This window comes from Hyla sarda, chromosome 9, assembly GCF_029499605.1.
Source record: "Hyla sarda isolate aHylSar1 chromosome 9, aHylSar1.hap1, whole genome shotgun sequence".
Taxonomy (NCBI): Eukaryota; Metazoa; Chordata; class Amphibia; order Anura; family Hylidae; genus Hyla; species Hyla sarda.
The window spans coordinates 146,146,140-146,163,774 of NC_079197.1; the positions used below are offsets into that span (position 1 = coordinate 146,146,140).

Below are 17,635 nucleotides of genomic sequence, written 5' to 3' on the forward strand. Positions count from 1 at the left end.
GAAATAAAATATGCAGCAGCAAATATGCAGTAAAATACGCCAGGTGAGAACGCACCCTAAAGGATTTATTCAGGAATGCAAGAAAGCAGCTATGTTTTTCTAATCCTGGATAACCCTTTTAAGATCAGTGACTGTCCACATGAACACTTCTAAATAATTTATTATTATTATTACATTGTAGTTATTTTGGTGAAAAACATATATATATTTTTTTCAATTTCTTTTTATAAAAAATGTTCTAAATTTTCTGCTGCAGCCTGCGTGCTTTCATAAACATAACAGGTTACTTTGATTGACGACAGCTCGGTCTCCAGCCCTTATATCTCCTCTTGAATGACCATCTAAGCCAGTGGTCATCAACTTTTTTTTGCGACTGTACCCCCCAAAGGGTGTAAATATGTCCGCAGGTACCCCTCGTGCGGAACTTACGCGCGAGGGGTACCCGCGGTCAAAATAAGTCATAAAATTACTTATTTTCCTAACAGCGTGTGGTTACCTTTGTAATGCAATTTTTATTCAATATGGCAAAAAGGGATCAGAAGGAGGGGGAATAGTTGCACATGGGAATTAAGATGGAGGGCGGGGGGAGGGGGATAATCATTACCTTCAACCCCCCCCCCTCCATCTTAATCCCCCTGTGCCATTATTCCCCCCACCCTCTGATCCCCTTTTGCCACTATCCCCCCCCCCTCCATCTTAATCCCCTTTTGCCATTATCCCTCCCCTCCCCCCATCCCCCCTCTGATCCTTCTGGGTCAATATATATATATATACATATATATATATATATATATATATATACACACACACATACATACAATAACATACCTCCCTCCCATACACTTTACTTTTAACATTATTACCCGGCCTGTGTCTCTGTCTGAATGTCCTGTTCAGCGGGGCCGCACTGACGGGTGATGTCATCCTGCGCTGTGCGGCACCTCCGCACAACGTCAGAGATGTCACACGTCAGGCCCGGCAACCACGCAGCTTACATAAAGTAGCCACAGCAGCAGCTCCGGCCGCGGTACAATGCATGGCCGGTATTTGTCAGCGCATTGCTGTACCCCCGAACAACCTGTGGCGTACCCCTAGGGGTACGCGAACCACGGGTTGAGAACCCCTGATCTAAGCTGATTTATGACCAGATCAAAAGGTCTCCTTTGATTTGGTCATAAATCAGCTTAGAAGCTGAAGACTGGGTGCAGCTTGTAGAGTGGCAATGTTGAATTTTCTTACATAGATCTGGGATGAATTGTCACTACTTAGGGGATGACAATACCAAGTCTAGCGCTTCTAGTTGGCAGATTTAGAGGATTTAAATCTAATGTGTATGGGCAGCTGGATGGGCACTGTCACTTAAAAAGAATTTTGACACGTCAAAGAGAAATGTAAGAAGTTTTGATCAGTCGGGGTCTCTGATCTTTGTCTATTTGCCCCTTAGACTTATAATGTAGAAGTGAGACAAAGGTTGCTGAGATCTGGGGAGTAATACACTTATCTTGGCTCGTTCTTCTGATCGGTGGGGGTGATGATCATTATGCTGGAAAAAGGGCTCAATCCGGGCCTAAAATGCGTAGATGTGTACCTATAATAAATAGTTTAAGTTACATACTGCCTTATGTCACAAGTGATTACCCTGGAACCAGGTCCAGCACTATACTAGTTCCTATTTTTATCTTTTACTCCTCCATTTGTCTATACCGGACCAGTTGCAACCTGTAATTGGGAGGAACATAGCTGCAGGACCGGATCCATATTTACCAAACACTTATACGGTAGATGTTGTGCTCTTAACACAACTGTGCAGGGTAAGTGTGTTAATCCTGTACTACCTTTGCTGGTGTATTTTTGTACTCCACTGGTGGTTCATGTTTTTTCTTTCCTTTGGTTCTCTTTATACATTGCTCTATACTAGCAATGTTGCTGCAATTGCTACACCACTGTGACCACTGAAACTCACCCAAACAACACAGTAGGGATAATAGGTTGAATGTGATGGACTATGTAACTATGTAACACCATAGAGCAGGTGGCACCAGCCTAGTAGGACATCCTGATAGACTTGGAGATTGCTACAATCCTGACTTTTGTCTAAACAGCAGCAGAGTTGTGAACAGGTCAGGTGAAGTCCAGCAGTCATCACACAAACACCATCTTATTTTTTATGTATTAAATTCTCATGTGATGACCTAAGGATCATCTCCATGCTGTTAATATTCACAATATATCTGTGTGTGAACCTGCAAGACATATAGGGGCTGTCAGGTTTAGGTGTTTTATTTCGCCATCGTGCAATGGAGCTGTTCACATTTTTAGCTACTGGTTCCATTCACCTGGTAGCTGTGCCCATACTACACATTACAAGATACAAAGCAAGGAGCGCTCCATAGTGCAATAATCCTTTAGTAGATTATTTCAAGTATACTGGAAGCACTTACCCGCTAAGTTGTGCAGCAAACAGGCACAACACTGGTAAGGCATATAGATAACCAAATGCAGCCGATCCCTCCACCATACAGGTGTATCAAAGAACTCCAGCAGCTTCACCTCTCCATAGGGATTATATTCAGGCGCAATAGGGCACCCACGATAAAATGAGAATCTTGGACACGGTTTATTATTCAGAACAATGCACTTCAGGTTCTTTATGAACCTGAAGAAGACACCAGTTCTGGCATTGAAACGCATTGTTCTGAATAATAAACAGTGTCCAAGATCATCATTTTATCGTTGGTGCCCTATTGCGCCTGAATATAATCCCTATGGAGAGGTGAAGCTGCTGGAGTCCCATACTAGACATATAAGTGGTGGGAAGAAATGTGAGGAGGTGGAGAACACAGCCCCATAAGGTACATTACACACTCTCATCCACTTGCTTATTTTGCAGCAAAACCGTGGGTCTGGATGGAGGAAAACACCACTAACAAGAAAGGATTGGGGCAATATATAACCATAATCCCCAGAGGGTCTCAAGGACCCTAAACTAAAGGCCCCCCGAAAAATATATCAATAATAAAACTTAACCTTTATTCCTATAGTTTAAAATAGGTGCTCAGTGGCCACTATGTGGCATTTGTGAATTAAAACTCAGTCCACTGTATTATGTATTTTTTGTATATATAATTTTCTTAATAGTGTCTCATACTGGACTACTATTATAATGCTGCTGTTTTTATCTCTCTGTTTTTCAGAGATATTATTTGTCTCTATTGAGACTTTCACTTATATCCCAGCATTATTAATTGTTGATTTTTAGCTTCATAAAGAATATGATACTGCCTGGCGAACTAAACTAACCAAGACACCTAATCACTATTAGGACCTGTGCAAACAATATATTTCTGCATGTGCATATATATATATATATATATATATATATATATATATACTAGCTGTCTTGTGTGGGCCTATTTTCTGTGTACTCACAGGTACAACTAAGTGGCGGTCTAAAAACTATCTAGCCTCGCTTCTTACATTTTGCCAGTTACACTTGCATTCTCAAAGGCGTGGGGTACCTGCGTGAGAGATAAAAAAAAACAGCAGCATTATAATAGTAGTCCAGTAAGAGACACTATTAAGAAAATTATATATACCAAAAATACATGATACAGTGGACTGAGTTTTAATTCACAAATGCCACATATTGGCCACTGAGCACCTATTTTAAACTATAGGAATAAAGGTTAAGTTTTATTATTGATATATTCTTGAAGGGCCTTTAGTTTAGGGTTGCCCGGGTGGTTAATCCCTAAAGGAGTGATGGTTAACTAAGGATTGGGCAATGCTTCTCCCCAGTTTAGCAAATTTGCTGTGATCTTAACAACCAAATGGGCTTAACTTTAATGAACCAGCTGAATGCCACCCCTAAAACTGGAAGAAAAGCATTGCCATACCCCGTCCCCCATCTTTCAAAATTGGACGGACACCATTTTGTGTGGCACAGCACACTTCGTCTGCCGAAGCGTCGGCAGACAAAGTGTGCTGTGCCACACGAAACAGCGTCCGTCCCAATGAGGCGCCCCTGCGTTTCTGACTGCTGTACCTGCTATGATTTGAACAATAAAGAAGTTTGTTATTTATGGTGAGTGCAGCTCAAGAAGCAGAATACATTTTAAAAAGTTTTTAAGGGTTATCTCTAGTAAGGGTTTTTCCTGATAGGGGGTAACCCCTTAAAGGTTGTAGGATTATAGCATGAACATTACACACTCGATCCTAAAATGCAGCATAAAATCCAGGGATCAGTTTTCTGTGGATCACTTCCAATGTGAATACACCTTTGAATATGAAAATGGAATGATCTGAGCGGCTCTGAATGAGGCCTGGTTTTCGAAGAGGAGTATGTCAGAATTGTTCTAATGAACAGGCTGGGCACCATCAAGGGTAGTCAACTGAATACAACACTGGTGTCCAGCTAATGTGTCCGAATACATAACTCGTCGTTCCTTAGCAAGGATGGCTATAACAGCAGACAACCAGCTCTAGTACCATTGTGTCTAAAGGCAATAGAAAGACTCCAGCAGCCCAAAAAAACTAAAATGTTATCACCTGTCAGATGAACCCAAATCTCTGTGGTACCATGCTGATGGGAGGGTCACAATTTGGCAGAAGCAAGATGGATCAATGAACCCTTCCTTTCAGGTATGAACAGTCCAGGCTGGTGAAAATGGCGTTATGGTGTGGGATCTTGTCTCCATGGGGCCGGTATTCCTACAGAACAATTCAGCACATAATGAAAATTATGACAATGAATTACTGATGTTCTGAGGTCCAACGTGCTACTAGATTTGGACTCTTTTAAAATGGCGATTCCAGCATAATGAGCAAATTCACCAAAAATCTTTTTTTATTTTATTTATTTTTTTATTTAGGCTTATAAAAAAGAAAAGTGGACGAGCTGCCTGTAGCGACCAATCACATTCCAGCAAATGCAACTTATTGGTTGCAATGGGAACACACTCCACTTTTCTATTGTGTTAATCCCATTGTTGGAATGCACTGCCACTCTACTTACTGTAACTCTTTTGCAGACAGGGCATTTCTAATAAGAAATGTCTGCACATTGCTTATCCATGCTATGCTCATCAGACCTTGCATTTTTTTTTCCTCCCAGCAAACCTATCGAATAGTGAGGACCACATGGGACAAGATACTAAAAGGGGCCAATATAATTCCACCCTAGGGGACATGGTATAATTGGAGTAGTAAAGGTTAGGTAGGCCAAGATGGCACTAAAACGGGAGGTGGGCCCAGCATGGAGGTGTAGCCAGACAACCATTAGTGGGCGAGGACATGGCTGTGCAGCTGGTACTCATAAGGGGTGTGCAGATGTGGTCCGGCTGGCTGGATATCTGGGAGCATGAATGGAGGGGGCGTGGCGTGATGTCACGTCCCCAGTTCCGGAAACTCTGAGGTTTCCGAAACTGGAGACGCAGTCCCGCATAGAATGCGGGTGCTGCAGGGAGATCGCGGGGGGTCCCAACAGTGGGCCCCCTGCGATCAGACATCTTATCCCCTATCCTTTGGATAGGAGATAAGATGTTTTTGCCCAGAATACCCTTTTAAATTGTATGTTTACAGAACAAAATTGGTGGTGTTAGAGTTATACTTTCAACATTTTGTGTCTTGTATTTACATGGGGGTTGGTTTAAGCAGTTAGGACAGGAGATTAGCGTGTGTGTGGCCAAGTAGTTTTTATTTTACTTTTTTTTCAAGTATTTATTAAAGTTTTTCATTTTTAATGTACATACACCACCAACAAGGTGGAATAATAAACTTGAACAACAACTGGTCTCAGGGACCAGCTGTGAAGCACAGACAGGGAATCGGCTCTACAAATGTGAGCGCCAGCAGTGCACATCTGAGACAGAACCCGAGGAGGCCCAAAAAAGACAAACACACACAGACACAAACACACTTCGCGGCAACCCCAACCCCTCCCAGCCCCTCCCCCTATAGGACAACAGTATACCATTGAAACCTACTGGTTTAAACTAGTTGGAGGGTCCGCTGACACATCCAGCAGAAGCCAAGGGGTCCATACTCTGTCAAATATCTTAAGGCATTTGCGACTCACATATAGGGCTTGATACAATGGGACATATTTATTGACCATATTTAGCCAACGAGACAGTGGGGGAGGGGAAGTATCCTTCCAGGTCATCACTACCACTTTACGGACGCAGAACAGCAGGAAGCGAATCAGCAAACGTCTGTGTGAGCTAGAGACCATGTCATTAATAACTCCCTGAAAGCATACCACTGGAGTAAGCAAAAAAGGAAAGTCCAGATTATCAGCAAGAAACTCCATAACCTCCCTACAGAAGACAGCAATGACATGACACTCCGACACCGCATGCACCGCATGCAGAAAAGTGGCAACCTCCACAGAGCATCGGAAACATAAATCAGACTGAGAAACAAAATGCGTTTAAGCTTTGCAGGGTTATGATACAACCTCAGAACATATCTTGATTGTATCAGCATATCTCGACTATTGACCACAGTAGCATAATAGGAACATTTAACTTCCTTCCACTGACTGTCAGACAAATCCGGGATGTCAGCCACCCATTTATGGAAGGCTTGTAAGAAAGGTTTAGGTCCCAGTGTCAGGAGGAGCGCATAGGCTTGAGTAAGGGGTTTAGAAAGGTCCATAGTGCCTAGGAGAAGCTCCACCTCAGAAAACACAGGTGTAAACATCAGGGAGCCAAACTGCGCTTGAATCGCATGTCGGAGCTGGAGATACCTAAAGAAGGAATTTCCAGGGATGCCATAACGTTCCTTCATATCTGAAAAGGAGAAGAAAACTTGGTCCTCCCCAAACTGGTGAAGCACAAATTTGACACCATGAGGACCCCAAAAACCTGTAACCCATGTTATGGCGGTTGTGGAAATTTGCTCGACACCACAGACCACACTTTAGCAATAGACTGAAGAGGAACAGGAAAGGAAGAAGTAGAGTGATACATGTAGATCGTATTAGTGAGAGATTTATAGGATCCCATAATCGCACCAGCCAGGGCCATTCCCGAGTTCGACAGATCAAGGTCGATCCACCATGCTGCATAGACCAGTTGGGAGGCAAGAAAACAATTATACATGTCAGGGGCCACCAGGCCACCATGCCTTTTAGGAGCCTGGAGAAGAGCCCGACCAAGTCTGGGAGACTTCCCCTGCCAATAAAAGTATCCCAGAGCACCACACAATGTATTAAAATATTACCTAGGGGGAATCACAGGCGCTAAATGAAAAAAGTAAAGGAATCTAGGAAAGTATATAATTTTAAAAATATTGATCCTACCCACTAAGGAGAGAGGAAGCGAGGACCAGGCATTCAATCGCTCCACAGTGGAGCACAAGAGTGGATTTAAGTTCAACGACATATAGTCTAGTAAGGGCGTAGTCACTTCCACCCCCAAGTATCTGAAACGGTAAACCATTTGTACCCCGACCTGTGGATGTGAAGGAAGGGGAACTCCAGACGACAGAGCCATCAATGAGGACTTGGCCCAGTTGACCCGCAAGCCTGAAATTACACTAAACCGGTCAAGTAGGTCAATGAGGGACAGGAGAGAGCCCTCAGCATCCGCCAGGTACACCAGAGTGTTATCTGCATAAAGGGAAACGTTCTCTACAATAGATCCCCTGGGGATACCACAGATATCAGGTGCCCTACGACCAGCTGCAGCCAAGGGTTCCATCACCAGCACAAAGAGAAATTGAGAGAGCGGGCACCACTGCCACGTCCCACGACCCAGGCTAAAAGGAGCATACACAGTCAAATTAGTGTGAATGCGTGCCCTAGGACTATCATACAGTAAACAAACCCAAGCACAGAAACGAAGTCCAAACCAAAACGCACCCAATGCTTCTCATAGATAGGGCCACTGTATTGAATCAAAGGCCTTATAAATATCTAGGCTGACCATCACACTTGTAGGAAAGCCTTCCCCCACAGCTGCTATGTTGAGTTGCAGACGCTTCACATTAACATCAGTAGCCCTACCCGGCATAAACCCAGTTTGGTCAGGACGACCCAGTACAGGCGAGTAGCCAATACTCTAGCCAAAATCTTAATATCAACATTCAATAAGGAAATAGGTTTATAGGAGTCAGGCAGTAACGGATCTTTTACAGGCTTAGGAAGCACTACAATCAACGCCTCCCACATCATCCCATCTAAACTGGGGGTCTTCCCATGAGGAAGATCTCTGAGAGCCCGTTCCTCCTCCTTGACCGAAAAGGGGGCATCTAATGCCTGAGAGCGACTAAGCGTAGGAAGGATAAATTCCAAAGGAAAAACTAAATCTCCCCATGACAGGGCTTAGAAGGGGCAGCATACAAGGAGGAGTAAAAGTCCTTAAAGACCGTGTTAATCAACAAAGGGTCAGTCACCACCACACCATCTGGGTCCCTGATGCTAGGGATAGAGGCAGCAGGGCAACTAGCCCCCATAAAAATGCCAGCAGTTTACCATTTTGTCCCCAAATGCAAACAAGGCAGCCTCCCTATCTGCCACACGCAACTGGACCCTATCCTTCTGAATGACCAGCAGAGACCTCTGAGCCCCGGCCCACGCCCTCTCATTCTCAGAGGAAGGGTCCCGAACATACGCTGCCTCCAATACCCCCACCTCCTGCAACAGCTTAACCTCCATAGCCGACCTAATTTTCCTCTGGCCCACTACTCCCACTATGAAGGCACCTATAACCGTGGCTTTGTATGCGTCCCATTGCACTTAAGGGTCAGGGTAAGAATCATTGTGCTCCCAATATTCAGCATGGACAACCCCCAGAGCGTCCACAACTGCTTCTGCCTGTAACCAGCTGGCATGCATGCGCCAGATACGGGAAGAAGGACAGGGGCCTAGATGAAGGGCTACCAGTATAGCTGAGTGGTCTGAGATACCCCTAGTGGTGTAGGAAACGCCTCTTACCGCCTGAAGAAGGTCATCAGATGCTAGAGCGAGGTCAATGCGAGAGAACAACCTATGGGCTGCTGAGTAGAAGGAGAAGGAAGATGTATTTAGGTATTTCCACCTCCAGAGGTCAGTCAGGCCCAGCACCAAGTGCTAGTTGTTACACGAGGAAGAGCCAGGGTCCGCAGCGGCAGTGTGATCGAGAGCTGGATCAGGAACCACATTGAAATCTATGAAAAAGAACAGGATTAGAGGGAAAAGCCAACAATTTATTAGTGATGAGTTCAAGCACAGAAACATCGGAAAGCAGGGGAGACATAGACACAGAGACCAAGACAAAGGAGAAAGGACCCAGAGAACAATGTAGAATCACAAATCTCCCAAAGTGGTCACAAGCTGCCTGAGAAACTGCTAATGGCAGGGATTTAGTTATTAACACAGAAACGCCCCTAGCATAATTAGAATGAGGTATGATAACCCCGCGTTATCCAGGCCCTCTTTAGGGCAAGAACTTCCTGACCTGTAACATAAGTCTCCTGTAGACAAATAATATGAGGAGATTGGCATTTCACAAAGTTAAGACACAAGGCCCTTTGAAAATTAGAAATAAGCCCCCGAACATTCCAACTAACCACCTTCAGGGTCCCCATCAGAACAGAAAACATGAGCTAAAAACAGGAAAGACCCAAGGAGGGCCGGGACAGAGCAGGACAGAGCACCGGGACAATACACACCTCACACATACGACAACAAAACAAACAGGGCACAGACACAAAACATATATACAAAAAAAACATGGCATAACCAAAACATCCCCAAGAAAACCCTGTCTAACACTAAACGGGACATAGTAACCTTCTATACCCTAACACAGTGCCAACCTAGACCCAAAACTACAACTATTACGGAGAGTCAAAAGAACACCAAATAAGACTAAACCACGAATACTAAAAACGCCCTCCCACCACCCTGCCATAAACTAAAAAGGCCGTCATCTAACAGGTGGGGCCGCATCCACCCAGTGAGAAGTCAAAGAAGTGAAGTACTTGGCAGATGCTCCATCCACTACTCTCAGGCGAGCCGGATACAACATCGAGTAGCGGTAGCCCTTGGCACGTAGCTTCCCCTGGACCTCTGTGAACTGCACCCGCTGATTGCAAAGCTCCACAGAAAAGTCCAGATAAAAGGACACTCTGCTTCCATCACAAATGACTACTCCCTTAATACGTACAGCTTGGAAAATAGCATCTCCGTCCTTGAAATGTAAAAGTTTGGCAAAGAAGGGACGTGGAGGGCCCCCAGGAGGAGGAGGCAGAGCCAGCCGAGAAATAGGGAGAGAAAGTATCCAAAGGGAGAATCTCCTTCAGCCACGTTTCTAGGAACAACACAGGATCATTCCCCTCTACCTTCTCAGGAAAGCCCACAAGGCGTCTCAGACGGTTCTCCATGTCATCCATGCGGTTCAGAATCCCAGTAGGGGGTGCAAGGTGTCCTCCCCCGTTGAGACCCTGTGCTCCACCTCTCTGCGCTCACTGATCTTTTGGGTTTCATGTCGAAGGATAACAAATTCTTGTCACAGTTCGTCAATTTTGGTCACCATAATAGATTGACAGGAGGTAAAGGCAGCCATAAGTTCAGTAAACCGCTGATCCATAAGCGCAGCATCATAGACAGGCCTTTCAGGGGACTTCTGCTGCGGTGGTGTCGTAGACCATTCAAAAATCAACAGCGGAGGATCAAGAGAATCTCCCCCAGAACAGTCCGGAGTCCTGGATAGAGACTCTGGAAGCAAGAGGGGTCCGAGCACCAGGATTTCTTTGAGAGGGGCCATCCGAGCAAGAGGACCAATCATCAGAGGAAGCATCCTTCTCAGAGGTCAGCCGAGAGGCCTCGGTATTCAGTTTGGACTTCTTGTTCCATTTATTACCATGAGAGCCCCCCCATGGCAGACAGGGCCTCACAAAGAGCAGGCAGAAAGTCACTAGCCACACAGTCCACTGATCAAGGAACACAACAGCACTGCAGATATGTCCATGGAGCATGCACTACACATCAAGTCCCACTAAGGCAAGATGTCTCCCACCAGGGTACTCACAAGCTGTATCTGCAGGTCAGCAGTTAGCCCAGCAATAGACCCAGAGGAATGAGGCCAGGACTCCAGCAAGTCTCTTCAGGGTGCCAGCATGCACAAAGCTTCACCTCCCCAGGGAGCAGCAGAGGAGAAGTAGGGTCCGTGCTGCTGCAAGGAATCCAGCATAGGCCGCACTCCACGGCGGAAGTATCCACATCAACCAGGCCTACAGCTGGAAGCCACACCCACGAAGGCCCGTGATAGCGCTCCCAGCCAGAGAGGGCCGAGAAGACCATTGCCCAACAGCACAGAGCGTTCCGGGACCAGGAGAAATCATGTCACCTACCAGGATCTCCACCGGAGCTTCGCAGCGCGATTGTCTACAGCCAGGGCCGCAAGAGGAGGAAGCCGCCTGCTCCACTGACAGCCTCCGGAACTGGACCAGAACCAGCCCCGGGTGTTCCTCCACTCCAGAGGGACCCACCAGGAGAAGACTGGCCACTCAGAGTAAGGAAAAGCAGGGTTACAGAGCGGGGTTAGCAGGAGCCCTCAGCACAACCATCCGCTCACTTCGACATTCAGGCCACGCCCCTGTGGCCAAGTAGTTTTAACTGGTCTTTCTAAAGAGCAGATAAAAAGGGTGTTACGAGAATGAATTCTGTTTGTACAATTCTGTGGTCCATCAACTTAGCCTATACTTTTTCCCAGAATACCTTGTCTACAATTTACCTTAAAACTTTTTGGAAACTAAAGGGAGTTCCTGATCAGAAGAACCTTGATGGACCCTTACACACAATAATAATGAAAAATCTGAAAATGTCCATTAGATCTGAAAACAGTCTAAGATCAGAGGGTGCTGATCAGAAAAGAAGAAAATAGTCAATGAAGTCCTTCCAAATTTCTGCTTTTATCTAAGAAGCAGAAAAAGCATTGGCATGTTAAAATACATCGCAGGCTTGGTTCACATTACAATTGTGCCCTCTGTGTCATGTATGTAAACGTGCATGTACAGGGATGAGCCCCATTGACTTTAATGACCCGAACATAGTCAACTAGTGACTACATTCGGGTCATTTTTCAAATGTATATGTGTACTGACTCAGACTCAAAAGCCCAGCACACTTGGCTTTTTAGTCCAATAGATATGCATATTCACATAGTCATTGTGCCAGCAATTCTACTTTGTAATGAAATCAATCATTTTACCCAAAAATCTAAGGCTAAACGGAAAAATAATAATTGTGTGACAAAATTTAAGAAAAAACACAATTTTGTAACTTTTGGGGGCTTCTGTTTCTACGCCGTACATTTTTACTTTATTCTGTAGATCCATACAATTAAAATGATACCCTACTTATATAGGTTTGATTTTGTCGTACTTCATAACTACATGCAGGAAAATGTATACGCTTAAAATTGTCATTTTTTGACCCCTATAACTTTTTTATTTTTCCGCCTATGGGGCGGTATGAGGGCTCATTTTTTGCATTGTGATCTGAAGTTTTTAGCGGTACCATTTTTATATTGATCATTTTTATTTTGATCACTTTTTATTCATTTTCTCATTACCGTATTTATCGGCGTATAACACGCACTTTTTAGGCTAAAATTTTTAGCCTAAAGTCTATGTGCGTGTTATACGCCGATACACTCCCAGGAAAGGCAGGGGGAGAGAGGCCGTCGCTGCCCTCTTCTCTCCCCCTGCCTTTCCTGGGGTCTAGAGCGCTGCTGCCGGCCCTTATCTCCCCCTGGCTATCGGCGCCGCTGCCCGTTCTGTCCCCCTGACTATCGGTACCGGCGCCCCATTGCCGGCACCAATAGCCAGGGGGAGAGAAGCTGCGCCGACAGCCAGGGGGAGAGAAGGGGCAGCGGCACCCATTGCCGGCGCCGCTGCCCCGTTGCCTCCCCCCATCCCCGGTGGCATAATTACCTGGGTCAGATCCGCACTGCTGCAGGCCTCCGGCGAGCGCATAGCAACGACGCCGGGGACGCACGGCGGAGGCCTGCAGCAGCGCGGACCCGAACCAGGTAATTATGCCACCGGGGATGGGGGGAGGCAACGAGGCACCGGCAATGGGGCGCCGGCACCGATAGTCAGGGGGACAGAACGGGCAGTGGCGCCGATAGCTAGGGGGAGCGAAGGGCCGGCAGCAGCGCTCTAGACCCCAGGAAAGGCAGGGGGAGAGAAGCGGGCAGCGAAGGCCTCTCTCCCCCTGCCTTTCCTGGGGGTATATCGGGGTATACACGCGCACACACGCACCCTCATTTTACCATGGATAATTGGGTAAAAAACTTTTTTTACCCAAATATCCTTGGTAAAATGAGGGTGTGTGTTATAGGCCGGTGCGTGGTATACCCCGATAAATACGGTATATAAAAAGTGACCAAAAATACACAATTTAGGACTTTGGAATTTTTTTGCGCCAACGCCATTGACCGTGCAGTTCTAATTAATGATATATTTTTATAATTCGGACATTTCTGCACGCAGCAATACCACATATGTTTATTTTTATTTACACAGTTTTTTTTTTTATGGGAAAAGGGGGGGGGGTGATTCTTACTTTTATTAGGGAAGGGGTTAAATGATCTTTATTAACTTTTTTTTTTGCAATGTTATAGCTCCCATAGCGGGCTATAACGCTGCAAACACTGATCTTCTACATTGAGCATTGTTATCCCATAGGATAACATTGCTTAATGATTCTGCCGCTTGACTGCTCATGTCTGGATCTCAGGGACTAAGCAGTCATTCAGCGATCGGACACCAGGAGGCAGGTAAGGGGACCCTCCTCGTGTCCTACAGCTGTTCGGGATGCCGTGATTTCACAGCGGCGACCCCGAACAGCCCCCTGAGCTAACCGGCACTTATTAACTTTCACTTTAAACGCGGTGATCAACTTTGAACGCCGCGTCTAAAGGGTTAATAGCGCGCAGCACAGTGATCAGTGCCGCGAGCTATTAGCCACGGGTCCCAGCCATTGCTAGGTACCAGGCCCGACCCGCTATGACCCGTTATAGAATGGGAGCCGACCCGTGACGTACATGTATGTCATGGGTTGGGAAGGGGTTAATGCCAATCTCATATGAATCTAAATAGGTATGAAGCCACTATCAGGTTAGTTTTAGAGACTGGGATAAAATGTTAATAATGAAATCCTGAGGAGGGCATAAAAACTGCATATGGATGTTGCCTGTTGTGCAGATAGAAACTAGAGATGAGCGAACTTACAGTAAATTCGATTCGTCACAAACTTCTCGGCTCTGCAGTTGATGACTTTTCCTGCATAAATTAGTTCAGCTTTCAGGTGCTCCGGTGGGCTGGAAAAGGTGGATACAGTCCTAGGAAAGAGTCTCCTAGGACTGTATCCACCTTTTCCAGTCCACGGGAGCACCTGAAAGCTGAACTCATTTATGCAGGATAAGTCATCAACTGCCGAGCCGAGAAGTTTGTGACGAATCAAATTTACTGTAAGTTTGCTCATCTCTAATAGAAACCATTGCCCAACTGGTGCAATCCAGATAAGTGGCAACATATTTAAATTGATAGAAATTAGGCTCTCCTGGAACATCTATTACTGCAAAGCTGCCTAACATTTCACAGAACATCACCAAACAAATCAGAGGGGTTAGCCTACTTTTCACTAAGGTGTATAGGGACCTTTAAAGACTCTATACTAGCAAAGTTGCTGCAATCTCTTTTTTCATAACTTTAAAATTGACACTCATCCAAACAACATCGTAGACAAGGTGGCACCAGCCCAAACAGAACAACCTGACAGACTTGGAATGGCTACAATCCTTTCTTCTGTCTACACAGCAGAGTTTTGAGCAGCTCAGACGAAGCCCGACAGTCACAAACACCGTCTTGTCTTCCTGTATTAGATTCTTATAGGGTGACCTAAGGATCATCTCCATGCTGTGACATTATGGAAACTATCCTTGTGTAAACCTGTAAGACATTTAAGGGCCGTCAGGTTTACGCTTTTTATTTCACCAGGTAGAACGTGCAAAAACGCTCCTGTGCCTATCAAGGACGATGGAAGCATGCAAGGGTTACATGTTGACATTTTAGCTACCAGTTTCTTCTACCTGGTAGCCATGTCCATACTAGGCATACAAGTAGTGAGAGGAAGAGGGAAACACAGTCTAATGAGGTACACTATGCCATCGCCTCCACTTGCTAAAGGGCAGCAAAGCAGTGGAGCTGGACAATTTTGCTGAACTCTAAAGAACCAGCTGAATGTCGCCCCTGGAACCGAAATGAAACAAGCTAAAGCTATTCAGCATCTCCCTAGGAGGCATCATATGGGGGGAAATCACCTCTTGGCCATTCATCTGACTGCCTGGCAGAAATAGCATATTTCCGCAGCATAGTAGGGGTAGTGTATGGCCATATAACCCAGGGCCAGTCCTGTTTCGATCAGCCAGCTTTATAGGATATAAGGTTTATCCCGATCAGATAACAACCCTATTAACAAACCATGGTGGTGGTGTTGACGCACTAAAGGGATTATTCATTGCTGCATATACATGCATTAGTAATGGAAATGTAACAAGTATAGGTATGTCGACAGCTCCATACCTACATTTACTGGGTACTACAAAAACAAGATTTCAGTATCCAGATCTACAAACACTAGCAACTTTATTAGAGATGAAAGTAGACTTGTGACCCTAAAATCTAGCATAAAATCAAGCATACTTAGAATAGTATTAGAGACGGGGGCTCAACAAAATATTCATAAAGAAATCACCAGAAAAGCATACAAACTCCATGTGGATGTTGCCTGTTGTTCTGGTAGGAACCATTGCCCAAATGCTGCACTCCAGCCCAACGTTACTCACCCACAGACTCAAATTTCCTAACAAAGTTGTTTAAGAATCAGGCATCCTTGGCACATCTAGAACTGCCAAGCTGCTTCAGAGTTCATAGATCATGACAGAAGGCGGTCACCTTTAAATCTTAAGCTGGTCATACATTTCAGAAAGATGTCAGCCAAACATTCAGCTGACAGCTATCTCTCCCAATGACAGACTCCTCTGGTAATGACATCACCCTGAGAAGAATAGGATTGGCATGGTGAAATCCAACGTGCTTCACCCTTCACTCCCCCAGCATATATTGTTATATGAGAGTCGAGTGGCCACCACATACATTAGATGGTGGGCAAATTCCATCATCTGAGCCTGCCAATTTTGATGGGACTGACATTTTATGTGAATTTGATAACTCTACCTTGACAGATGATGTCTGGACAAAGAAGTACTGGGCATGTTGAATTATAATGCCCCTTGTTTCATCTTGTTCTCAGGGAGATAACCCCCTGTCAGAGGTGTCTGGTAGCTACTGTCTCCCCTCTCCTGAGGGCAAACGCACATTCAGACAAACAAAGCATGCATGTGTATTAAGAGGATGGGAGGAATAGATGAATAAGTGTTTGACTCTTTCTGAAAGTATATGACCACCTTTGGACCTTTATCTGTCAGACATGGACAACATTTTCTGTTTTGCAATGGGAAAAGAGCATATTCAGAACTTATGGACACTTTCCATCATTTTGGAAATCTACTTGCGATGTTTTGAGTGTTTTTTTAATCCCTGTCCTAACATGGCCTGCAGTATTAGGTTATGTTTTCAACGTCAAACAGGGATTCCCTGCCACTTTTGAGATAAAAACAAGCTTCATTTTCTCTCCATATAGAAAAGACAAACGGTCTCTCTTTTTCCTAAAAGATATTTTAATGACAGACAAAATATAGGTAGCAAAAGGCATATACTAGGGCGGGGACTTATACAAAAATCCCACCTACTTACCCTGACACATAAATATAACTGAGATGATGAATCATGACACAAGCCTATGCAGAAGCATCACCATGGAGTTTCAGCCTTGGAAAGACTACTTTCAGCTGGCCTCATTGGTCCAAAAGATGGCACGCATGAATGCCGCCGCAGAAGAGCCTGACACATCTTCCCTGAGATATTCTGCTGAGTCTACAGAAAGCCAGGCTAAAGGAGATGACCCCATCTACTCCGACTGCCCAACCTACCTGACCCCTTCTGAGTACGAACATTCAGTCAGCTCTAAGCCACATGACCCCTATTATGAAGCTGGACTTTACTCATCTCACAACCTGAACTCTAACAAGCATCTTGCTTATTATCAATATCAACCAATGATTGACAACAACTTTGAGACTGAACCAGATGCCCTCCAATACAAGTCCTCTCAAGTCCATCCCACTTCATTGGTGACGAAACGTGAAGCCCGATCCCGGAATGCTATGTGTCATTTCTGCAAACACAATGGAGAGTCACGCCATGTTTACACTGGCCATAACCTGAAGAATGAGCAGGGGAAAGTCATCTGCCCCATTCTTAGAATGTACACTTGTTCACTGTGTGGGGCAACTGGAGAGTCAGCTCACACTAAGAAATACTGCCCCATGAACAAGAACAACGATAATCTCTACAGAAAGGCTGAACGTACCTCTGCTGGCCATGGGCTGAAACACTAAGCTGGACCAGCAATGCCTGCTTTTGACTGTTTCTTTGTCTGTGGGGCCAGTTTTGTTTTCTCCTTGAAAGAAAAGGATTTGCAAATAGAGATCCAGGACAGGACTCATTTCATTTTATTTCT

General features: G+C 45.1%; 1 protein-coding gene and 1 long non-coding RNA gene across 5 annotated transcripts in view; one reads left to right on the top strand and one right to left on the bottom strand.

Moving 5' to 3' along the window:
• Positions 1 to 809: 809 nt before the first annotated feature.
• LOC130291799 (uncharacterized) overlaps positions 810 to 17,635 on the bottom strand; it is a 32,923-nt gene continuing 16,097 nt past the window's right edge. The window contains exons 5-6 of one of the 4 annotated variants that reach the window (XR_008848035.1): positions 4,549 to 4,710; positions 810 to 1,588 (exon numbers count right to left, since the gene is read on the bottom strand). This is a non-coding gene — a long non-coding RNA (uncharacterized LOC130291799). The other 3 variants (XR_008848036.1, XR_008848037.1, XR_008848034.1) reach the window with 3 other exon arrangements.
• LOC130291798 (uncharacterized) lies at positions 15,970 to 17,561 on the top strand. Its single transcript, XM_056541079.1, has one exon. The coding sequence runs from the start codon at positions 16,833 to 16,835 to the stop codon at positions 17,511 to 17,513; it is 681 nt and encodes a 226-aa protein (XP_056397054.1). The 5' UTR covers positions 15,970 to 16,832; the 3' UTR covers positions 17,514 to 17,561.

Coding starts and splice junctions, on each gene's coding strand:
- LOC130291798 (XM_056541079.1), top strand. CDS start 16,833: ATGATGAATCATGACACAAGCCTATGCAGAAGCATCACCATGGAGTTT.